Below are 26,639 nucleotides of genomic sequence, written 5' to 3'. Positions count from 1 at the left end.
TAGACTCAGACAGGGGGCCACATTTTACATCCAAAGTCATTAAAGAAACATTAGATCCTTTAGGGATCAAGTGGGAGTATCACACTCCTTGGCATCCTCAAAGTTCGGGAAAGGTAGAAAGGATGAATGGGGAAATAAAAAAACAGTTAACAAAGCTAATGATGGAAACCCAGATGAATTGGATCAAGTGTTTACCCTTAGCCTTGTTGAATATACGAACTCAGCCCAGAACTGACACAGGAGTCTCCCCTTTTGAAATGTTATATGGGATGCCATATGATTCAGAAATACCAAAAGAACATCCTAAAGCAGAAGAGAGATTATTACAGAAATATATTACAGAGCTTATGAAGAGAAGACAAGAACTGATAAAGAAAGGACTAATAGTACAGAGACCTCCACTAGATGTAGCCATTCACCGAGTTAACCCTGGAGACAAGGTTTTAATTAAAACCTGGAAAGACTCATCCTTGACTCCCCACTGGGAGGGACCTTTCCTTGTCTTGCTTACCACAGACACTGCTATTCGCACCGCAGAGCGAGGATGGACACATGCCAGCAGAATTAAAGGGCCGATCTCAGAATCATCGTGGGAAGCCTTTGGAAACCCGGACAATTTAAAAGTAACCTTTAAGAAGAAACCTAGAAACCTCGATAAGTAAGACCACATTTTGTAAAACCTCACATTGTATTTGTTATCCCTTTGTGTGTTATAAATACAGGATTTGTAAAGAGAAGTAGTGGACTCATTGGTAGCACGGGTACCTCCCTAGCGGCAGTTGTCGCCTTTGTTATGGCAAATTGACCCATTTGACATTAAAAAGGGATCTCAAGAAAAGATCGGTGGAATGGTGGGAAGCTTTTGCTAAAGGGGTACAACCAGAGAAAGGTTGTACCTACGCCAACCACCCCGATCACATAAGGCCAAAATTGAAAACACCAATTGTAGGTGGACCGTGCCGTATGTTGAGTGTCACTCTGGAGAACTGGGAAGCCTTTAAAAATCCAAAAAGCTCATACAGGAGGTTCCCCTGAAGAATACGGCTGCTGTCGAGAAGACGGTACACCCTGCTGCTCTGAGCAAAAGAGTAGGCAGAGGAGACAGAGATGTATAGAAACTGTGGGGATCGAGGCCGACAAGCCACCTCCTAAGCAGGGATACCCAAAATTGTAAGGCCCAGACTCTTTAAAGTCCCAGAGACACTTGGCATCACGGATCGCCCCTCCAAGGCATTAAGGGTTTGTAAAATATCCGTTAGCCCAGCCATGGGTCCACTACTCCTCTGGAAGATGATTGTGCTAGGCTTATTAGGAAGACGAATCAAAGGGGGAACATAACATACACCAACCCCTTAAGTGGTCATTAATAAGGTGGGAGGATCAAACAGTGATCCAAGTACGAAGTGTACCCGGGAGTCCTACATTCACCGCTACTTTATGTGAGTTGGTGCCTGTTGAACCATGTCTAGATCATATGGGGTTTTACTTTTGTCCTAGTTCTAATCCTGGGCAAGGATACTGTAAACTCTTATTATTGTGCTTATTGGGGATGTGAAACTATAGCCTCTGATTGGACTCCAGAAGCAGGGTTAGATAAGTTTTTATCAGTAAAATGGGGACCTTCTGGGTGTACCCCCCCCCTAAAGAGGATCTCCAGCTGGGGTATCGGGGAAATCCCCACTATACCCCCCCGGGAACTTGTAAACATTTAGTGATAAATATCACCCATCCGGAGGATCCGGGATGGTTTTTGGGAAAGACCTGGGGAGTCCGTTACTGGGAGTCCGGGACCAATAGAGGTGGATTAATTTTCATAAAGAAAGATGCTCCCCCTGGCACAGGAGGCTGTTGTTCGATTTGATGAACAAATTAAAAAGGACCAAAACAAAAAGGGGGGATTGTGATAGGTGATAATTTGTTACATCAACTCGGCTATCACCACAATGATTGTACTGAGCCAGCAGAGCGATATTGTATTGTGAAATGTATGCGCGCGACCTGAAGGGCACCACGCACAATGCAGAGGAAGACGCCAGCTTTCATCCCGACCCCCCCAGCAACAGCCGGCGCAACCACAGAAGTTACAGGCATATAAGGGGACTGTGAGCGGGGGATTGCGCGCGCCGTTGGTGGAGCAGGAGACTCCCCGGCCGCCCAGCGCTGTTTTGCTTACTTGTGACTTCCTCAATTATTCTATTAAATTGGAGTTTATGCAACCCGGCCCGAGTGGTTGTCAATTTGTCGCGTTTACCTATAACAGGTAATAAAATGAGAGCTACTCATTTATAAATGTTATTATCAAATTTATTAAAATTTGGCATTATTAAAATCAGTACTATGATTCTCATTTTAAAATCACTGGTTATAATCTGTGTGGGAAGATTCACATTTCCCAACCGAAGTAAAGCTGTCAAATACAGTATTGTCTGTATTTCCAAAGGCAATTATCATGGCTTAAACTTCTAATACAGCATAAGACAAGGTGAAATACTAGTTGGTATCTGCTGTAAAACATCAAGTCTTATCACGAGCTAAGATGCTTACCTCCTTAAAGATCTACTTCTTTAACTTTGCAAATAAGATGTAGATATGAGAATTTACTCTGAATAATGTATATCAGCAACATATATTGCCACTTTCTTGAATTTCTAAAAGGAAATTTCTTAACTCAAGAAATGTTGCATTCAACTTGAATTCTCTATTAAAACTTTCATTTGCGACAGAGTTCATATCCAAACTAAAAATTAGTTGTTATTCATGTAAATTGATTATGAACTCAAAAGTTTTGTTATATGAAAACCAAATATAATCCAAACTATAACAATATACAAACATGCATGACTATACATATAATGTATAATATTCAGAAATATATCATATTATACATACTTGCTACTTTCAGAGTTAAAATGAGCTGAATTAGTCGAATAAGTTAAATAGAAAAATGTGAATAATATTTGGAAACGGTTCAAGATGGCCAAAAAGTTACAATTCCACAGTTAGAAAAAACAAGTTGGTTTAAAAAAAAAAAAAAAAAGCCAAAAAATGTGGCTTAGAGACAAAACAAAACCAGCAATCATTCCCTCCCTCTGTAGCTCAAACAAACTGAAAACTGATAACAATGACTGCACATCATAGAAACTAAGAAAGGAAGAAAATTGATAAAGAAATCAAAAGCAAATGCAATTTAAAAAGGATATACTAAAACCCCCTTAAAGCTAAAAAGAATTTTAAGAACTCCACTGGTCCACTAGATAGGGCAAGGCAGAAACCTAATACCACCAGGTCAAAGGATTTCAGAAAGTCTGTTACATTTTTAGGCAATGTATTTACATGATCAGAAAAAAGTATCTTCTTGTCCAGTACTAGCTAAGTATGCTGGTAAACAGCAGCTGGGAAGATTTAGTCAGTAGGTCCAGAGAACTTGCATTCAGGAGTTTAAAAAGAGCTGGCCAAAACCAATATTTGATGAACTTACTTTTGAAAATCTTGAAAAACTAGAGAAATTAAAGAGAGCCAAAAGCAAACTGAAATTGTGCACTTAGAACCCTGACAGCAGTATGAAATTATACAGCTAGACTGTCAGACTGATGCTGATCTCAAGAAAAATAATGGAATGACTGGGATGATACGCTTCAGAAGAATTATAGGAAGCTTTCCATAAACTCACATTAACTGATGTTACCTTTGTCTTATTAAACAAATGTGAATCCCCCCCCACCCCTTCGTACCCCACAGGTCTGGTTGATGAAAGAATACTGCCAACTTTTTACGCTTTGCTTCTGCAAGGTATTTGACTTGGTACTGATTTCAACTTGACTAATAAATTCAGTATATATGAAATAGATTAAAAACTGAGAAGTATCAGAATACGTTATAAATGGGAAATCTTCACAAATCAGTCACATTTGTAAAGAACCAATCCCTTTACCTTATATTATGCTCTTGCCCCTGCGAGATGCGCTCTGGCCCCTACACAGACCATACACACACAGAGGACAAGGGATTCCTCTCTTGGGAAAAAGATACTCAAAGTTTGGAAAAGGCGTAAGACGGGTGGAGGAATAGATCATCCTAGATAATCAGCTAGACATAACTGCATCACCCAGGGTGCCACTGTGGTCAAAAAGGACTAATATGATCCACTGATGAATTAAGTGAAGAATACCAGCAAAAGCAGTGCTCCTGTCACCTTTGCTTCTCATGGCAGTACAATCATTACAGGGAATTGCACTTCATTCAGGAAGAATGCAGGACAGCAGGAAAAGATTTAGAGAAGAGTCACAGCAATGATTAGAAAATTCGAAAACATATATTCAAAGCAAGAAATGCAATCTATTTTAAAGATAAGGCTGATAGTGAATCTGCAGATTGACTTGGTCACAGAGGTTTAAAGAAGGTTTAAGTATCTACCCTACAGGAAACAAATTCAAAGGGAGAAAATACTCAGATTATCAGGCAAAGATATAGTAAGATCCAGTAGCTGGAAGCTAAACAAATTCAGAGAAGGAACAAGATGAAGGCACTTTCTAAAACTTGATTTACAAAGAGTAATGATGGACTCTCCAACACGGGCAAAATTGAAGGGAAGACATGATGATATCCTACTTGAGCACAACTATTATAATAGAGCTGATTAAAGTCAGGGAAATCCTATGGTCTGTTTTATACTGCAAGCCAATCTGACTACCAAAATGATGCCTCACAGTTATTCATGCATTCGTGAACTGTAACACCGAGAGCAGGAAACCATTCAAAAAATAAAAAAAAGACAACCTAGATTTGGCAGTGGTTAGTGTGGGTCCCTGTACCTGAAAACTTACTACTGGCCATCAGCCTATTTTTTTCCCTGGAGGTATAGATGATTTCAGCATTGGAATTTCTGAATTCATTTATTTCAGTCACCTTATTCAGAAGAGCCATCAAAATCAGAACTGCCTTTCACATTACGGTTACACTGCGTTCACAGTGCAGGAGTATCCAAAGCCAACAGGCAGGCCGGGAACCCATTTTATTATCATAGGTAATATCAAGTTTCGTTCTATCTTACTGCATGCAGAGAATAAATATCTCAAAGCTTCATTTTAAGCAACCTCTGCAAAAGGAAACAACCTTCATTCAGGATTCATGTGTGTCTTCACACATTTACATATCTGCATTGGTAATGCAATGTATTTGGCACTGTACTAATCCAGGAATATATACAAGTATTCTCACAAAGACGAGGAGATAAAGAAGAACAGAGACCATCTACAAAATTATTTTGTGTGTATAAGGGTGTGTATTTTACCTAACTATACGTATTTTCTTTAATTACAGTTTTCCATATAACCATTAGGAGGTTCCAGCCATGCAAGTCACATTTATTAAAGGCAGCGTGTCAAATAAGAGTTGACAATTACAGGCTATATCAATATACATTATGCCAGACGGTAATGAGCCATACACAAAGGGCCAGCCATCCAAAATAATCACACCATTCTCCACAGAAATGTTGAAGAGGTTCTGGTTTATTACACAGTGCTCATTAGATATACAGTGGCAGCATTAGCAATTTTTCCTTCATTTGTGTCTCATTTAAGACTTTGCCCCCATAAGCCCATTCAAATTAGTACACAAGGTTAAAACCATTATGGTCAGAGGGGAAAAAAAAATTAAGTTGTATTTTTATTTTACAGTAATGGTGGATCAAAGGTCCCTGGAATCTATTCTTCTCTCAACTATTATCTAACACAGGATACTAAAAAGAAGAAGGAAACTCACTGTAAGCACACCTTTGACAGGAACAAAGATAGATCATTCTTAATGAACAAACACTACATTATTTAATTAATAAAACTAACTGAAAACAACAGTTAGGTTGTGACACAGAGTGACAAAAGTCATAAAACTAAAAGCTGAAACTGAACTTTCAGCCTTGGCTTTGAACTTTCTCATTTGCGTTTCAACTTACTGCTTTAACAGTACGGAAATGCTTTAAAACACCCAAAAGGCAACTCAACTTTCACAGTAGGTTAGAACAGTTGTCTTAAATAACCAGGGTGTCATCTCTGAGGAAAAAAAACCTATAAGAAATGATTTAAACTACCTTTTTACCCCGTTGCATTTGTTGACTTCCAGCTAGAAAATTATTGTTGGAGAAATTTATTTTCCTGCCTTTCTGTGTTTATAGAAGGTGCGTGGGCAAAAAGATGCATCAGGGCAAATGTGAATATTTGCCAGCCCAAACAAGGTTACGTCTTCTTGATGAAAAACGTGCGGATGACTCCCAAATTCCACGTGACAGCCCGCATTCAGAAGGCAAATTTTAACATCTTGATAGTTCCACACACAAGTCGAGTAACCCAAAGAATAAAAAAGCCCTGCAAAACTCCGAAGGAGCGCGAGGACTTGAGTACTACCCGCACCAGCACAACAACACGATTGAGAAGTGAGTGGGCTTTTCAATCAAACCCTTCTTCTGAAGCGTGCTGAGTGCGACTGGGAAACCTGGTCCCACACCAGACAACTGCACTGCCCGCAAGACCAGGGTATCCTTACGCCCCCGTCCTCAGTCACTGCCGCTGAGCTGTTCTGTTGTTATACAAAATGCTGAATTATTCATTCAGCCAGATGGCAAAAGAGTGAAAAACCTCAAGTCTCCAGGAGATGCCAGGAGAGAGAGGCTGCACACCTGCACTCCAGTCTCTGCTCCAGGAAGTTACTTCGAGGGAAACATTACATATTTGGGCATTCCCAACAAAAGTCACCCTATATCCATGTGGCTAGATGTTTTTTTCAGGAAATTCAGAGCTAGGAGGAGTGAGGATTTGAATCCTTTGAGATGTTAAAGGAAAACAAAGCTGGGCTTTCCAAATCCTAGGCGAATGCTCTAATCAATGACTAAAGAATACAAGGAAATATCAACAGCATGTTTCCCGTTTGGGAATCCCACCTAGATAATTTAGACTATCCCACAAATCTTACCCATGTTTTGCAATTGTTTGGAGGATTAAAATCACATTTTGCTTAATAGGGTCTTCTCCCCCGAAAAAACAAAAAACCCCTCACAAATAAACAAACATCCATCTAATTCCAGGCAATTCAAGTCTATGGTTTCTGATAACTAACTGTAGTAAATTGCTTTCTATCAAGTTCACTCTGCTACCTGTCATCAGTACGGTACATGTTACTACTGACAAAACTACTTCCCCCTGACAATGTGGCATTTTTGCAGGCAGACACATGCAAATGTGAAATACATATGAAACCTGTATAATATGAAACAAATGCAAGCCCCTGATTCATTATAAAACACACAAAGCATTAGGCTAATTTAAAGGTATAAGCAGAACATAAAAATATTATGCAGAAGTTTAATATAGTTTAATATAGATATTTTCATATTAAGTTCCCAGACAATTTGGAGTAGGTTTAAATTCTGTAATCTTAATTAAAAAAGTGGAAGACCAATGGCCATTTCCAAGAAAGCTCCCTCTAAGGGTTATATGTTAACCTAACAACCAAGTAAAAACAGTTCTACCTTTCTTCCTTTTCTTGCTCACACCTGCCTTCCAATCCACTGCCTGTCAACCAGCCAGCACCCAACTGGGGCTGCAGACCTGTGCAGACTACTTCTTCAGACAACCACGCAGCACAAGATGAAAGCTGGGTTTTTTTTGTTTTTTTTAAACATTTTCTGGACTAATGGGACTGATGCTCTATTTTGCATCTTAATCCTTTATCTTTACAGCATGAGAACTATTCCTCTCCTGCCAATTAATTCACTATGTCAATGCCAAAGGCAAGTTAACTTCTGCTACTGAGACCATTCTAGATCATGACCTAGCGAAGCCAAAAACTGAATTTCATCACGAAGAGAAGGACTTGCCACCGATTCTGCAGAGGAAATTTCCCTCTTTGTTCACGGGTCCCAGTTTATATATGCTATACAGATGCACTTGATATGCCTGCATATTTGCTAATGGCCCCACTGATTATTTTTTGCTCCTTTAACACAATCACCCCTCTTTTATGAAAGAGTTATTTTATGCAAACTACTGAGAAACCAAGAGAAGGATTTAAAGGGGAGAGGAGGGTGACAGTCTAGTGGAAATGCCTTCTTATTGGCTTATTGAAGTGAACAAGTTGCAGGTATTGCAAACAGAAAGGAGTCCAAAAAGGCAAGAATGGAGGTGATTAAAAGCTTTGACAACAGTTGCAGCAGTGTGGCCTCAGAAAAATAAGATGTTGGGATATACGATGCAAGAAAAGACAGTAAGATTCAGACTGAAAAAAGATATGTTGATCAAAAAACTCAAAAGATGAAATAAAAGCTAAGGGAACAACTTGTAGATTGGATGATGGTGCTGTCACCAAAGCAGAAATAAAAAGGAACATGGTGACAGAGAAAATCAGGAATTTTGTTATGGAAATTATCAAGATACCTTCTCTCATGACAGCAGCATGTGTCAGCCAGACTGCTTACTGATGACTATCACCAGTTAAGATACCATCCATCCACATTTGCTCTACAGTCTCCCGACAACAAGTATCCTCCAACTACATCTCATGCAACAACTATTTCACGACTAATCCTACATCATGGTGGACAATCATTTTGACTATTCTGTGTTTTAACTGAAATACTTAAATACTTGCACTAAAACCAATTGCTTCTGGATATGCAGGGAAATAACAAGGTATCAGTTACAGGCATATGGAAGAAACAGGCTACTAACAATTAGTTTTATAACCATACTTTCTCTTACCATATATTAGTTGCTTCTCTGTCCTCAAGAGTTTGAAACATAGCTATGATTTTATTTGCAGGGCCTACGGGAGACTATCTGAAACAACATAACAGAAATTCCCATTCCTATGTACTGTCAGTTATGCAGAGACACCAGGAAAAGCCAGCATGACTTATCTGCCCAAGTGTTTCTCTGCAATATTATCTCTGAAGAGTTTGTCTGTAATTGTATTCAATGTAGCTGAAAGTTAAGGTGCAGTAACCTTGACATTAAAGCTCTGCTACTAATGACACTTGAAATACAGTGAACCTTTTTACGCAAGAGAAAAGAAGGTAACCTTTTTTATGCAGTGAAGAAAGAACATCTGATAAATGAGCAGTACTGTTAAAAGAATAAATTGTTCTTATGTCTAATTGCACAGGAAAAAGGCATTCAGAAAAAAGCTTTGTGAATCAGAGTGGAGTGTAGCAGTTACATTTCTTTTATCATGTTTATATATAAAAACATAATGTATATTTTAAAGTACCAACAAATACCAACTCACAGAGGATAGAGAAAACAATCCAAACATGTTTGCTGACTGCACAGCCACAGATACTTTGTATGAAGAAATCTGTGCTATTCTGAGCAGTTGTAACCACAATTTCATAACTCAGCAATTAATACTGTGGATATCACACCTGTTCTCCTCTCCCCCTCCTGAACTTTCAATATTCAAAGTTGGATTGAGACATTAACACCACATATTTAAATGGTTTATGATAGGAATGTTTTTACTTTTTTGCAAAACAGAAGTACGCAGCAGATGGATATTGCCTGCAATGTATAAGGAATGAGACTAACAGTTAAAGGGAGACGGAAGGCTCCTCCGAGACCTTGCCCCGTACACCAGGTGTGTTGGTGGACCCACCAGCAGGGAAATGCTAACAAGCCTTTTGGAGCAAGGCAGCTATGGCTGCCTCGGGAACCTTATCAGCATAACAACAAGCATTTGGGGCTGTTGTTGTCAGCAAAGTTTTATCAGTATTAGCAGTATTGATTTTTTGCAAACAGAGTATCTTGAAAGATTGAGAAAACATGTCTTTCTCTGGAAAAAAAAAAAAAAAAAAAGGCAACCCCCCCCACTATTATACCAGTGGCCCAAACTCCATCTTATTTTTTAACCTTATTTACGAGTTCTCTAAGATATCTGAAAATCTCATCCTTTCATTCTTTGGTCCTTTCATCCCAGAATGATTCTATCTACACATTTTAATAAAGAGTAAAATGATATCAACTAATTCAAGGAACATTAACCCCAAGTAAGTAATGGTGCAGAGACAATTATATGCTAATAAACCACCTTCAAGAACAAACTTAATTTCTGCAGAATTCCTACCTGAGTCCATAAAATAGGACTGCTGTTGTGGTTTTACTTAACCTGAATTTGCTGACTTCTTTGAAAATCATGGAGTAACACATGAATTTAGCTGAACTTTCTGTATTGGTCTTGCTGTGTAGTTATCAGAAGCCAAAATGGAATCTCAACTATAAAAGAATTTCTACAGAACACAGTTTTGATGAAACATAATAATTAGGAGAAAGGAATCAGAAATATTGTGCAATACTGGAAACTATTATGTTTTCTCCCTTTTTGGAAATATCAGATGAACAACTTTGGCTGCATCTTCTCTCTCCACAAAAATTTACTCAAATTTAGCCTTAAGTCTTTGGAAAACAACTGCAAATAGTTCAATGAACTTCAAAAGGTTGGCAATCAAACTTCCCCAAAATTTCATGTGCACCAAACACATTCCATAATCATGCTGTCAGTGCTGATTAGAATTTTTTCCAATTGCTGCTAGCCTTAGGGGGAAAAAAAAAAGAAAAAAAAAGGGATCTTTCTGATTTCTCTTTATTGCTGCCCAACCACCTCCTCAAATACAACATGGTTAGAATACCGTCTTGAAGTCTTTATCCTCAGTTTTCTACCTCCTTTTTTCTGTTCTCATATCACTGAACACTGTCATCTTAATTCTAGTAACTTAAACCCAGAATGCAACCACGATCCTCAAATCTGGTTTTCTCTAGAGTCTTGCAATCCATTCATACCCAAAATCTTTTAATTCACTTAAAGTAACAACTTACCTTTCCTCTTATTCTAATAGGCAAGGTGCAACATAACAAGGATCTTAAAGTTCTCCGCTCCAGTCTACTGAAATACTAACTCATACCTATCAAAAAAGCTTTTGCAAGAATAACTCATTTTATTGATGAGTCATTTTCCTCAGGTTAACCCTTTCTATTGCTCCTTAGTAATTTCCCTTCCAGCATTTCATCAAAGAAAAAACACTTTGTTTGTGAAGGTACGCATCTACCATACGAAGATGTCAGCATGCACTTTCATTTCAGAGTCAATGCCTATTTAAAAGGTAGTCAGTCCAATAATTTGTTTTTCCCAATCCAGTTGTCACCTGCAGAAGAAAATTCATAAAGTTTCTGAAATGAGAAACTTAATTTGACATTCTTTCTAGAATCCAACTTAGAACTCTTTCTTCCTGCATATCAAAAAAAACCCCAAAACAACAAAAACACACCCTAAGGGTTGTTAGGCAATCTATTCTTGCCATGCTTCCTGTTTAACATGCTAAAAAATTCTCTTATGACCTTAGAAAATCCTGGCTATAGCACTACAACAAGTGGTAATGTTTCTCTCTTTCGTTATGCTTTCCTAATCTACTTATCTGTTGTACTTGCACGCTTGCCTTTGTATTGGAATACAGCACAAATAACCAAGCTTCTCTGTCCAGCCAAACAATGCCCCTGACTATCCTGCTCTTAGCTAGTCTTTGGATAAATTAACACACAGTGAAAGCAACCTCCTATTTTAAAAGTCTTCAGTAAACCAACAATATTTTAAAGGGATTTGTGAATTTCCAGTCAAAAGGAAGAACACTTGGATATATATTTTCTCTAGAAGAAAAGTCATCTCCAATAATATGCTTCTTTTTTCTTTACTTTAAAAGCATCTCAGAGCTGTCAAATTCTACAAAAAAAATCTACCGAAGGATAAAGGCCAGAATCCAGTGAAGCAATCAGAAAGGTTCACTCATGTAATACATAATGTGATCAAGTCTAGAACATCCCATTATAACTAGTGGAAGCAAATGGAGACTGTGTAATCTTTATACAGACTTATGAACTGTAAGTAGTAAAGGATACATTTTGAGCTAGGAGGGTATCATTCATTAGTAGTCAGACCCATTCTTATCTTTACTCAATCCCAAAACAATCTGTTACCACCACAACAGAAACAACATGTTCCCCAGACATGCCCAAATATGCCAAAGATCAGTACACATTTTAGATCAAACTTGTGGAATATATTGAGGACCTTGTCCTCATTCCACCGCACCAGATGGAAAATTCTGCAATACCTTCAATTATACTGTACCAGAGTATTGATTGAATCAAATAAGAACATTAATAAATTGGTAGAACAAGCCTTGTAATATTTAACTTCATATAGCCAAAATTTTCCTTGTATCAAATAAATTTGGACTGAAACTGCATAACTGCATTATAAAATTTGTCAAGGGAGAAGTTAAGAGGTTGTGCCTGGGTAGGGGACAGCTGGTGCTTTTAGCATATGGGAAAGTGTGGGAGAGATTTTGGGACTGCAGAACAAGTAAACTACACGCATACAGTTACTTAGAAACTTTGCTGTGAAACAGCTGGTCATATTGATGTCGTAGTTCTGAGGGAGAAACAGTTCCCCTATCTCAGGGCTGTTGTGTGCTTTCATCACTGTGCTAGTTTGCGCTTAGCTGATGGTTGGAAGTTTCTCTTTAAAATATTTAAAATAATATTTGTGAAGAAAACTTTAAAGTTCTGGAGCAGAATTTTGTTGTTATTGCATGATCCTACAGCAAAAGACCGAAGAACAGCTCTAGCTGAGTGCTCTGGTGCATGAGGATGTCCTGCCTGAGGAAGGCTGCGCTAGGTTCTGCTGCCACCAGTTCACCTGGTGGCTCTTTGAAAACCTCCCACTAAGGTGAAGGCAGGACTGTATTGCTCACATAGCTACTACTGACTCGCTGCCGAATGCCATCAGTGCTGCTCAAATTTCATGTATTATGCTGCAAATCGTGGCAGTCCAGCAGTCATTTCACAAACAGCCGTAGCAGGAAGCTCCAGGAACAGGACCACAGACAGCGCTACGGTTTCTCCAAGGTAAGCCATCCCTACTGTAAATTCTAAGATAATGAAAATTATTGCCTTAAAAAGAAATTAAAAAATAAACAAAAAGCCAAAAACATCTCTCCCCACATCTCTCCCCCCAAAACAAAACCATCCCCTTCAAACCTCTGTAATGTACATACTGAGTTTATCTTGCTCGGTTATCTGGTGCTCAACAGATTTATTTTGAACAAGATTTTACTCCGTATTTCTCCACAGTCTTTGACAAGCTCTACTGCAGTGCCTTCTGATTTATTCTACACTGTACAGAGACAGGCCTTCCTTTTCTTATTCAACATGTAATTGCTGTATTTGCACATGCTGTGTATGTTGAAAACAATAAAAAGTTAATGAAGAAAAGTACTGGTTGTAATGAATTAGTAATACTGTTAGATTTGTATTTGGAGTTGTTTTTTTTTTTGTAGGTGGAAGATGATCAATAGGAATATGTAATCAAGTTGTATGTGCTTTTCATCTCCTGAGACTCATCTTGTAAATGAGATGAAGCATCTCAAAGGATTTATCCTGGGTAGCAAAAACTAAACAGAATAATTTAAAATAATCACTCAGATTTTCTCTTAATAAAATCTAAGGAAAATCTACCAAGGTTTGGGAAACAAAACTATACATTCTTTAAAGACTATAAGAGACATCACTGCTCATATTTTGAGATACTTCTCCCATTATCTTTCAAACAAATACTTTTGTCAAGAACATCACACTACTTAGTGTAAATGGATATTGAATATTTAGATCTATGCATTTTCTCTACCAGTTAATTAGCTAAGCTTCAAAAGCACATGCTAGTTGGGATACTGCACCTTTGCTGAAAGCCAGCCTTCCAGAAGATGGGAATAAGAAGAGTAAGTCCCAAAGGAAATCATTTTTATGATAAAGAGTCCTAATGTGCCTCAGTAAAGGTGAGGATTGATTGTTACAGCCTATTGGTACTATAATTAGAAGTCAAACACCAATTAGCACTTCCATTAATAAGATTAATCTCTGCAATATCTGCAGCTGAGACTCAGGGCTTGTGTGGCATAAACCAGTGTGAATTTAAAGTGTGACAGCTATTCTGCACTAAAACTCCCAGTCTGAATACTTACACCATACAAAAGAAAAAAAGCTCTGCCTTCTTAAGAGTTTTGTTCGAGTTCCTACATACACTACTGGTCTTACTACATCTTTCTCATTTCTTGCTTTTTATTTTATTTAAACATGTTCTATCATGATTTACAACACTGATGGGGATAAGTGAAATGCAGCAGGAAGTCTCCCAGACTCTAGTTCACAGCCACTCCCTCTGCATTGCAATAAGTCAGGGAAAAAAAATCAATTTTGTTTTCCTTTACCAGTAAACTCAGGCAAGTAGTAATGAAAAAAAGCTTCTTGCAAATACAGATGTATTCTTCACATGACAGTACACGAGTCCATTGTAAAGCTGGGCATCATTTATTTACTGCAAAATATGGAGGTAAGAAACAGTCATATCCAATCTTCCAAACACTATAGTTCAGAGTACAGAACTGAAAAAAGGGTGAGGCCAGAAGATGAGATGAAAAGTCACATGCTCATGTTTGTATTTTTGCAGGTACCAAAAATCATCATTTGTATGATGATTCTTTCATTTTATTTAACCTGAGCTCTGTCTTTTACAATAATCCTCAAATAGAATTTGTCCTCAGATGAACCTATGCTAGTTTTAATAAAAAGCTGAAAGCTTGTCCATGCGAGGTAAAAAGGCAGCTTTTAAAAAATTTAGTAGCTAACAGGTCAAGGCAACTTCTAAGTGTCACTGCATTAACAATACAATTAATCTTAGCTACACTAAAATTTACTAATGTTTGCCATGGCTGATTAGCCTAGAAGCTTTGTAATGGATTTGTATTTTCCTTTCTTCCCTTTAAAGGGAGACTATCTGGTTTCCTTGAATAGGCCTATTAATTAAACAAATACAGATTTACATACAGGCACTCACATTTCAGTTCCAAAGCATTTAAAACATCACTTAAAAAAAATACAAACATCTTTAAGACAATCTACAGTATAAAGAAGTTGCTGAAAAACTTTATTGGAGGGGCAGAGCAAATGAAGGTAGAGGTTATATAGTAGAAGACCTCCTCTGCCAGAATAACTGTTATCTGGTCCTAAACCAGAAAGAAACCCTTTGCTGCTGTAATCATCTACTCCAAATGGAGATGTGACAACAGCCTTATGAGTCAAGAACAGAAGTATCATCTCTCAGCTCTTCAGTCCCATTCACAGGGACAGGACTGAGGTTACTTACCAATAATTGGAGCTCTCTGGAAGCCCAAGGTGCACACCCACATGGAGTATTTATGCTGTTTATCATTTGAAGTGAGACACCTTTGGATTCTCTCAATCTCCAGAGCAGGTGCACTCACACCTCATATGCCATTACACTAATTATACAAAAGCAGAGTTTCCATTTCAGTTTCCTCTCACCCATAAAATCCCAGTCCAACAGCAGTCCAGGACAGATGCGGAAGGCAATTCAACAAATCAATGTCAATTTGTGCAGACTGCAAATCTCAAAAGCACTCCAGTAATCTCTCTGCACCTTTGACTAAACTAGTCCATATCTATGGTCTGAAGGATTCATGGAGACAGCTTGATTGTCTTTCACACATATACAGCAATTAAAGACTGGTCTAAAAAGCACATCATCACCTCTGTAATGCTATGGCATAGGTTTTAGTGAAAGAACAGGTAGAGCTAGTTGTCAGCTACAAGGAATGGAAAAGATTCCTAGCATCTCCACCAATACACAATGACTTTTGGTGGAATACCCCCAAGACAGACAAGAGCTTTACGCTTCTGTTCTCATAGCAGGCCTTCAAACAGCTCATACTACTAATTTTCAAAATAGGGGGAAGTAAAGTTTTTCTTTGGATATTTCAGCTCTCAGCAAACAACCTTAAGGACATCTATCAGGCTAGGTTCTAACAACATCAGTGCAGCTTCTTGATTTTAAGCATGTGAACTACAGCATTAAACACAGAGCATGAAGCTAAAGGCAGGGGGAAGGGAGTTCACTCGTGTTTAAACCACATTTTGGTTATTAGCACCTTGGGGAAAAGACTATTTCCTGGAAAGACCTGACCTTCATGAAGGGAACTAGATGGAGTCTAACCTCATAGCTGACCATGCTTTGAGCAGGAGGTTGGCCTACACACCTCCTGAGAACCCTTCCAACTTGAATTATCCTATGAACCTAAAGGTATTATCAGCAGCATGTGGTTTAGCCTGGAGGGAAGATCTAGAGGCATTATCTGAAGATGATGTAAAGCTCTTTGGAATCTAGGGGAAGGAAATTGAGCAAAGGCAAAGCTCTGTTTTCATATGTAGCAAAGAAAAGCTGTAAGCAAACTAGATGGAATCACAAAGAGACAGAGCAGTATGTCCTCTCATTCATTCTGTCTCAGCATCCTCAGAATGACACCTACCCCATCCTGACTTCCCTGGAACTGGAGCAACATCCAGAGAAAAAGTAACCAGCGGATGAATGAAGCCTCTGTTTAAGATCTGGTATTTCCTGATGACCTTTAAGCTGCAAATCAGTGTTCCTTTAGAACTGAGCTGGTGAGAACCAAATGACTTTGACATATCCATGACTCTGTAACCAGAGAGGGGTCCAAAAAAAAGCGTTCCAAGACAGGACAGTTAGTAAGAATCTCTACTGGAACCTGGTGAGCGAAGGACCCATCCTCATAACAAGGAGATAGCATCTGGTGCTAGCTGTAGTCTCAGGTGGCTCAGGTACACAGGCATTCCCACTGCAAATGGGCTTTTCTGGGAAGCAGCATCAGTACTGTTTCAGCACTTTTACTGAAACACTAGGGAACAGGAATATATCTTTATGACCTATGTCTCCGTGGTACTACCACGTTTCTTTCAAGTAGTAAAGTGATTCAGAGACACGTTTATGCAGTGAGCACCCTCTTCTTGTAAGAATGCATGTTCATCTTGCAAGAGATGAATTCCTGGAGCTTTAAAGGCCAGCTGCATAATTCTGAGGGAGAACAGGCATGAGCAGAGTCTAGTATTCATGGCACCAATCTGTAGTAAAGTCCATTTACCAGTCTTTAGTGTGGATCTGAAATGGTACTTTCTATACTTTACTCTGTGCGCACACACACATACGCGCTGAGTCTGAGAGAATGAAAAGGCTTTTTCTTCTTGTGAATGACCCATAGGATCTACAATGTGAATACGCAGGCAGATTTGACTGAAAAAAAATGATTTACTTTTTTTTTTTAAATCTCTGACAAGTATCCAAAGAAACTTGCAGTGCTGAAGCAATGGTGTCAGTGCTAGAGGATACTTTTGAAATTGGCACTAGTAGCCAAAAAGAGGCAAAACATGAGAGAGGGAAGAAAGTAGCTTACTGAATTAAAGCAAAGGATACTGAGGCTTGAAGACATGGTATAAGATTGTTCTTTAGCATCACTTGCATTTTAAGCTGCAATATAGAAGCTACATGAGGAATTTATTAGTCAATATATAGAGCCAAGGAGATTCCTCAGTCTCCAGCCAGTAGTGAACAGTAATGCCAAACTGGAACAGCAAAAGAAAACCCTCTGGGTCTTTAGTGAGCAGACCCAACCCAGTCTTTGTATCTTCAGCTGTGAATCAGGCTTCAGGTATAAAGCATCAAGCTGCAAGTGTTCAGAAACCATATGGTTCTGGAGCTTCAATTAAAAAAAAATCTCACTTCCAGTAGCAGAGTAAAGGAACAGCAAAGCTGCATACTTGACTATCCAAATGAGTTTTGCTCTTAAAGAAGTCAATGGAGAAAGTGTCAGACTCTAGCATAATCACAAGATAGGAAATGGGTCTCAAAGCTCTTATGGAGCTCTGGGCTCCAGTGTCAGATCTAAGGTGTCCTCTGATACTATAAGCTTTTAGCACGATAAATTATAATTATTCAGATTCAGCATAAACCCAAATGTGAGTTCTGTTCTCTCTTCAGCAGAGAAAGAATAGCAGTTCCAAGGGAATACAGGGTACAAACTTTGGTTGAGTACAGGCAGTGACATCAACCTTTACGTGATATTGCTGACACAATCTGTTGTGAATGAGCACTGTACTTCATCACTACATTTGCCATGGTTCTGCAGCCAAGGAAATAGTTTCCTAAAGTGTAGGACACTGGCAGAAAGTTACAACTTTAGGAAACCTGTTCAGCAGCTGAAACAGGGCCATTTATCATGCTTCTACTTCTCCTCTTTGGGGATCACTGGTGCTGAGCTGGAAGTAAAGCCAGGTTCTTGTCCCTGCCAACAGGGATAGAGAGTCGGGTTTCTGGCAACCTGACAGGGAGATGGCAGTACAGAGTAAAGCTCACCAAGCAGACTTCTGTGACACTTCCCTCCTTATCTTCAGCATGGCTCCTAAGGCAACCAGCAGTTACTATCTTTGCATATAATGCCCCCTACCCCAGCTTAATGTGGGCAAATCATGTCTCCTGCAAATTATGAGGTGCTATAGCTGAAGGCAATGCTGGCCATAGGCAGCGTCATATCGCTACACTAGCCCTGTTCCTGTAACTACCTAAACTGTAATCCCCCTTACTCTGGCAAGGATCCCTCTCCAGTAGCAGGCATCGGTTTTGCTCCATTGTGTACCAGTAAAGAACAGATGTGCTAGTTAATCTATTTTTATACATTTGGGTCAATTGCCCAAAGCACTGACACAACCAGAGATCAGGAGAATAGGAAAAAAAAAAAGACGGAAGTTTTGGACTATTCCAAATTCAGCTCTCAATGGCTTTCTATTTTAATTACGGTTATTGTACTGCTTGTTTATACTTTGATTCAAGAATATGAAATGAGGAAAAAAAGGTTATGCAAAACATGCCTCATTCCAAGATGAAAAAACTCCATCACATTTTTTTGTGCTTTTTTTCCCCTGAGTTAAATAATTATGGCACTACTACTTCTCTCCTACATCTGCCTGTTCACAGATTATACTTTTACTGCAGTACAAGATATAATGGACTGATGTAAACTGGCTATTCACTGTGGCACTGAAGATTTAAAGAGAGCACAGGAGCTGATTCCAACACAAACAGTAGGAAAAGAAAGACTGGGCTGGTGTAATCACCGACGAGTACTGGAACAACTTCGTTCATGCTAGAATTTCAGGAACGCCATTAATTAATCACTACTAACTACTCTAAGATCAAGTGAGCCATATCCAATAGCTAACAGTCCACAATATAATGTTCACAGCCCATAAGTATCAGGCAATGAAGATGCTCGTTACAGCGCCAGAAATAATACTTCCAGCAAAATATTATATATAAAGATGAAGTAATTATATGGCATGGCAACAAAAAGGGCTGTACAGTTTACAGCTGAACTGAAAATCTCTAAGAATCTATTTCCAAAAAATACTTTCCCAAGCTGGAGAAGCATATGAACAATAAAGGAGTAAGTACATTTATTCAGATCACTGAGGGATATACTATGCCTGTGATATATATCTCTAACATATACACCATATATAATTACACTGTAACTAAGATAGCAGACAAAAATGCACTAAGGGAAAATGTCTTTGGTTCCTATTCAGGAGAAGGCAGTTTTTAAAACATTATTTGTAATACATAAAACAATCACAAAGGCCCTTTAAGATCACAATTTTACAGACTGCCTGATCTCTTAGTTTTATATAGTAGTCAAAAGTAGAAACAAGACCCATTGTGTATTTGGAAAAGCACACAGTCAAACTCATTAAAAAAAGAAAGTAGCCCAAAATCAAAGGCAAATCCCACCGTGACTTTAGTGGAGGGCAAGAACTGGCCCACTACAGCACAAAATGGTACAATGAACCAGCATTTTACTAGATGCCCAGTTTGCCCACATTTACACCATGCTACAGATTTAAAGTTTCACTGAAAATTTATTTGAATTAACAACTCCATTGTCATCACTTTTGCAGAGAGTACTGAACCTTAAATATTCTGTGTGGGAGTGTTCAAAACTTTCCGGAGTGCCTTGATAACTCTAACATAAATATTATAATGGTTATTAACTTGTGCTTAAACTTAGATTTTCAGCTGGTTTAACTAGCATAGCTCCAACGATGTCCTTTTATACCAACTGGCTCATTATTAATTCAAGGTTTTAGTTGCTCCTAATAAATACTTCCACTAGTCACCTTTCTAATGGCAGTTTTAAGTGCTCAAAAGTTATCTCCATGCTCAGAATCATCATACTCAAAAACTCATTTATCAAAAATAATGCTTTTCCTCTCCTTTTATAGGGCACATTTAAGATGAGCTTTTTTCATCATTTAGAAAACAAACTACAACACCTCCTGTACTATAATTAACTAACTAGAATTACACTTTCATACAGCATCATTTGCATATAAATATAAAAATTTTACAACCCTATGGGGACATTAAGGACAAAACCAAACAAGAATGGAATTAAACAGCTAAAAGAACAACACAGCCTCTCAGTAACAACCTTTATTATATTTTTGTCTTCTTTCTTACTTACTGTCATTTCTGTCCTTCCCAATTCATGTACATTTTCTTTCTCTCTCTTCCTCTCTCTTCATTCATCCCCCCACCCTTGTCCCCTCCACATTCTCCTCCCCCCTCCCGTCCATCTTAAAATATTATATATAATAAAGGGCTTTGTTTTGGTCTTTTCAATTTTACACTGCTATCTCTGCACTTCTACAACAGATCAGGATACAAACAGGCCAGTAAGTTTGTGCATCTTCATTTAATATATCACAGTGATCAAAAACAATTAACTGAAAATGCCAAATGCAGCAACAGTCTGTTCCCTCAACCAGCAACAATCAATTTTTCAAAAGGACTTGAAAATTTGAATTTTTATAATTTTTCAACTATATCCCATTACATTACTTATTATTTCAGTGGGACAATTAACTGTCAAACATACAAAAGAGCAACCACTATTTTTTGATTATTATCATTAAAAGTATTAAATATGTTTACCTTAAATACTTAAAAAAAAAAAACAAAACAAACAAGAAAAAAAAAACCAGGTTTGGACTGGATGAAGCTAAACCATCCCAGAGGGAACCTGAGAAAACTTAATGGTAGGTTCAGTAATTCTGCTTCAAGACCTGAGAGGTAAAAAGCTTTATTCTACACTGCTGTTTTAGGGAAAATATTCTTTAAGGGGACTACAGTAAAAATTGTGTGCTCAGTGAAGCTACCTGGCATTCCACAAGACTGGCAACCTGACTCTGAAATTTCTAGTAAATAGGTGTACCTGAGTAACACCTAAGTAATTTTAAACAAAAATACTTAATTAAAAAAAGCATCTCTAGCATCTTATCTTTTTGATTCTGAGTACCTTTTTACAAAAACTTTCAAATAACTATCTTCATTCAAATGCTTTTATTTTGGTTGTGCCCAGAAACCCAATTAGGATTTGGGCATGGTTATTATAAGAGCTATACAAAGAGTAGGAAAAGGTTTTCACTGCGGAAAGCTTATAATAATCCTGAGGGACAAAACCAGAATAATTAGAGCAGTCATTTCATACATGTATTTACATCTTGCTATTTTAAGTTCGTTTGGTTTTTTTGTTTTTCAACTTTTGTAATTATGTAAGTACAGATTTTCCTTAGCAGCTATTCAGGTGACTTCACAGTGATTTCAGATCATCTTAAAGTTGCTTAACAAATTTAACTTGGTATATCTCACTAAAGGAAATTACTACATACCTGGAGTAAATTCCACTGACCATGTTGGGCTGGAAAGAGAGTTCTGCTGTGCTGGGTCCTGCTGCTTTCGAAATAAGCAATATGACCAAACCTCGCATCTGTAAATTATTCCGGCTATCGTAGACAAACCCCCTGCAAAAAGGGAAGAAAAAAAGCAGGTTTTTCACAATTCATTTTCACTGGTAATATAGAAGAGGAATAGAAATACTTGGACCTCGGGGTGCCATCATTTCATTGAGTCTCTAATATTCACATCTCCGTGGAAATAAGCTGCAGTTACTAATCAAGATCTTTTGCCATCCTTTACCCATAACTTACAATGAAATATTACTACTACAGGTGAAAATGAGTATTCAGGATTAAATCTTGTTTATTTCCAAGGAGTAGCCTATGTCCTGCATTTCTGTCAAGGTGTCACAAAAGGAGTATTTCAGAATAATTCAGTACGATATACTGTAACGGGAACATAAGAGACTTCAGTTCATTTTCTGACACATGAATAAGCCAAAAGAACCCAGATACTTCAAGAAAAGAAAAGAAAAAGAGGAAAAGTACAACCAAGATCTATAATCTTCTGAAATACAAGTGTTTAGATCAGAGTAGTTATCAGACTGCACAATAAACACAACATGGCTAAGATTTTAGGAATAGAATACACAAAAGCTGATGAAAAAAGGATACAAGAAGTTAAATAAGTAAAGACAGGCTAACAGTTTGTTTTAAACAAATGAACTGTTTCAAATGTTGTATCTTTAAATTCGGGGTCAGAAGCCCCCCCCTCCAGAACCATTTCTGTCAAAAGAAATGCTGAATGACCATTAAGATGCGCCATCTCAGAAATTAACTTATTTTAAAACAAGTTTTGTTTTCCTTTTGGCCTGCAGAGTCTCAAATTTCATCCCTTCTGTCCTTGTCAAAGCCACCTTCTACTTCCCATTATCATTAATAAGGCCAAATATTCAGATGAAAGGATAATATATTCCAGATACTGTTAAATTTGTAAACTCATTTCCAGTAAATAAGAGCCCATTTCTCTGACATCATCCAAACACTTGCTAAACAAATCATAAAAACTACACCACAGATTACTAAGCATTTCAACCCATTTTATTCCAGAGTATAACTTTTTATTTTTCAGTGATTAGTGCGAAACAGAACTGTCTTTAAAACAGCTGAATGAAAATTTAAGATGTCTATCTTAGAAATATGTTTGAATAAAGAATACAACGGATGCCACTAGAATTTTAGTTTGCATTTTTGTTCATTACATGTATACAATTCACAATGCAGACATATCTTCAATATACTATTTCATTTTCACAGACATAAATATTTTTTTAAAAAGCATCATTTAAATAGCATCCTTCCATGTGAAAGTTCTTGTGCTGCTGCAAATAAAACCTTGACTCCTGCTGAGTCTTTACAACGGTTTCTGCAGTGCTGGAGAAACGGACTAACCCAAGTGTCTCTAAAAGCTCTCCATGGAGAATAAAGAGTATCTGTGCAGGCAGCTAGTGCTGAGCAGCTACTGAACTTGAAATCCACACCTGCATTTATCCCAGGTTTCTATTTTCTTTCCAAAGAAGCCCTGAGCTCCCGAAGGCTCTCTGGATGCAGCTGCACCCTGGAAACACTGGTCACCGGTGACTGACACATGAGGAAGGCGATATGACCCTCCACCACTGCCCACACCATTTGTAGCTCTGGGGGGGCCCAATCAGCCAAATGAAGCTGCAGTTTTTTGTTCTTGCCTTTCTAATCTGTCCACACTGCTCAGCCACAGGCTCACTGGGCGGCCCAGGTTAGGTGTGCTGCACCACTAGCCTGGCTGGCTCTACACCACTACGTTTGTAGCAACCCTGAGAGCCATCGTGTTAGAGAAGATGTCATCAACCTCTGCTAAATTTTCAAAAGAGAGCGCAAATTTTGTTTTAAGGACCACAGGGATTCCAAACATTTAAAGTCAAAACTGAAATTTAGTCTGAAGCAGCACTAGCCACCAGTCTTAATCTGCAATAATGTGATTAAATGTTAATCTCTCTTAGCAGAGCACTAAAGCAAGAATAGAAAATAATGCATTACCTTGCTAGCTATCTTAAAATTAACCAATCAAAATGCTTCTGGAAATTATGAGAACATGGATAACTAATACTTCAGTGAAAGCCATTCAGCATGGACTTTAGCTCTTATGCACATGAGATTGTCATGTAGCATCCTGAGAAGAAACCATGTCACAAGTCATCAGCTCTTACTTCTGTCCTCAAAGACCCTTTTAAAAAAAACTGAGTAAAACCAGCATAACAACCAGTGAAAGAAAGACACGATATAACTTTCCTACAGCACACAACAATTTCTTGCATACTGACTGTGCAGGATTTCCCAACCATTTGCAATGAGGAAGGCTTGCAAAGTTAAAGAACTGTTCTCGAGAACAGACACTGCAGTGCTGCAGTGCACAGCTTCCTTCTGCTTACCAGGCACACGTAGCGAGGGATTTAAAGACAGGGAAAGCTGCTTGCCTTTGGCATTCTGCAAATTTATGACTTACGCATCTTCATTCTCACTAACCACACAAATAAATAACTTTTCTTACAATATTGCAATGTGCAGTTGTTATGGAAAATCAGGCTCGCCGGCCTCCATAACAGGGTCCGACCCTAGGTTCCTGCTGAGGCAGAAGTTCGAAGTCAGACTGGAGAGAAATAAAATTTAATGATACATGTGCGGTAACGTGTACAAGTATCTGAAGGGAGGGTGTCAAGAGGATGGGACCAGACTCTTTTCAGTGGTGCCGAGTGACAGGACGCGAGGCAATGGGCACAAACTGAAACACAAACACTTCCATCTGAACATGAGGAAAAACTTTTTCACTGTGAGGGTGACAGAGCACTGGAACAGGTTGCCCAGAGAGGTTGTGGAGTCTCCTTCTCTGGAGATATTCAAAACGCGCCTGGATGCAATCCTGTGCAATGTGCTCTAGGTGACCCTGCTTGAGCAGGGTGGTTGGACTAGATGATCTCCAGAGGTCCCTTCCAACCTCAGCGATTCTGTGATTCTGTAATTACAGCTCGAGCTGGGTGCCTCCGAAGAGGGACCCTGAACAAAGAAATCCCTGGGCAATTATACCCTGACAATCTAAATTCCCCACCCCTTAAGCAATAGTTTGGACCAATAGTAATAGTTAGGTCTGGGGTCTTCCCCTTCTTCACTGGGCCCCTTCATTGTCTCTAGGCAGGCTGCTTCCTTTCTTATCTTCAAGGTTTGCTACTCCTGCTGTCCATGCAACTTCTTTATCCCTCCAGCTTGAACCGGCTCTGGGGCCCCCTTTTACTTATCTAGGTAAAAATTCATAGCCTGAGGCTTCAGCAGATTTAGCTACTAATGCTAAGCAAGTTATGCTAAGCGATTAATTCTAGACAGCTTCAGTCCAATATTCTCTAACACAGTTAACATAAAACAGCCATGGCAGTTAACCATTTAAAATTTTATAGATATCCAAAGTTAGAGCCTCAATGAACATTAAACTATTCTGGAAAAAAAACAGCAAATACATATTTGGAATAATATATACCATATAAATATCCTGTATACAGAATTCCTGACTGTTTGTAGTGGTATAAATACTTCTCTGGCTTGAGCTTCAGTTGACCACATTACTCATAAGCACACAAGTTATACAGGTGATGCAACTAAACGCAAATATAGTCTTCGTATTTCCTCAGTGCCATTCAGAATTTCATCATTTTAAAAGAAAACAGGTTTTAGGAAAAAGCTACTGGTACTCTCTTTTTCCCCACGTGTGTGCTGGTGAAACCAGAGTGCCTTACTATATGCAGGATCCCATGATGTATGAATACTATTTTTTTTTCTTTTTTTTTTTTAAATGTGTAACAAATTGTGGTGATAATTTTATAAAATCAGAATATTTTGGTTTTAATGCCCAATGCTCAACAGCTTGCCAAGGCACATGATTTTATGGAAAATAGAGGAGAAAGCTATCCACTAGAGAATTATAAAGCACTGGCCTTCAAATGAGCCACGGCCTGGATAGGAACTGCTACAAACAAACCACCACAGTGCTTTTACCTGATTCAAATTAGGGGACGAACAGAGGTGTGTGTATATATATATATAAAATATATTATATATATATATATATATATATATATATAAAAAAGAGAGAGAGAGTTGTGGTGAAAAACTTAAGCATATTTATAAACAATAACAAAACAATTGTTTCGGAGCTGTTCAGGGGCTTGCAACAATGTTAGCAAGAATGCCTCATCAGCAGAGAATTATTAATAGGAAGCGCAGAGAGATGGGGGAAGGACAGGACTTATAGCTGTAAAAATAAGGAACAAGATGCCTATTGTTCCAACACCTTAATTTGTTGATATAACCTATATGTTATATATGGCTTGCGTGTAAAGTTAGCCAGGAGTTTCTATATAGATATATCACCAAACCAGTACTCAAAGTCTAATTCTATTCAAAAACATCACTGAAGCTGTGTTACTGACATGTAACATATCCACACTAAAGCAAACCGCATTCGACTTGAAACAAATAAAGCCTACGGTGATCATCCTTTAGACACCAGAAACTACTGCAGCTACTTGACATGGCTTCAGGGGTCACATTCACATTCTGAATTCAGCTCCCAGGAGATACTCTGCACAAGTAACAGCTACACAAAAGTCTTCCAGATGGTGCAATTAGGCTTGATGGGTATGTGGCAGAAGACAGGTGCCTCTAGGGAAAAAAGTGAACTGAGAGCAACCCAAGTGGAATTGTGCACACAAAAAAGATATATGCACCAAGCTGAGACTCGGAAAACCTCTGCTGCACGCCATGAGTATATGCACAGGCTATCCAAAAAGTCACATTAGTGTAATTTTGCTTGCTGTATCTTGAAAATTACATACTTCGTCCTCAGGGGAACACGTACCA

The 26,639-nt window shown here is 38.4% G+C and overlaps 1 protein-coding gene across 1 annotated transcript in view; it reads right to left on the bottom strand.

The window, feature by feature from the left end:
* Positions 1-26,639, bottom strand: part of PDSS2 (decaprenyl diphosphate synthase subunit 2) — a 134,101-nt gene that overhangs the window by 56,822 nt on the left and 50,640 nt on the right. The window contains exon 2 of the mRNA XM_013948995.2: positions 21,690-21,821. Coding sequence (XP_013804449.2) covers positions 21,690-21,821 — 132 coding nt within the window. The remainder of the gene's footprint in view (positions 1-21,689; positions 21,822-26,639) is intronic.

This window comes from Apteryx mantelli, chromosome 3 (assembly GCF_036417845.1).
Source record: "Apteryx mantelli isolate bAptMan1 chromosome 3, bAptMan1.hap1, whole genome shotgun sequence".
In the NCBI taxonomy this organism is placed as follows: Eukaryota; Metazoa; Chordata; class Aves; order Apterygiformes; family Apterygidae; genus Apteryx; species Apteryx mantelli.
Note: the sequence above shows the minus strand (reverse complement) of the source record. Positions and strands in the feature narration are given on the sequence as shown.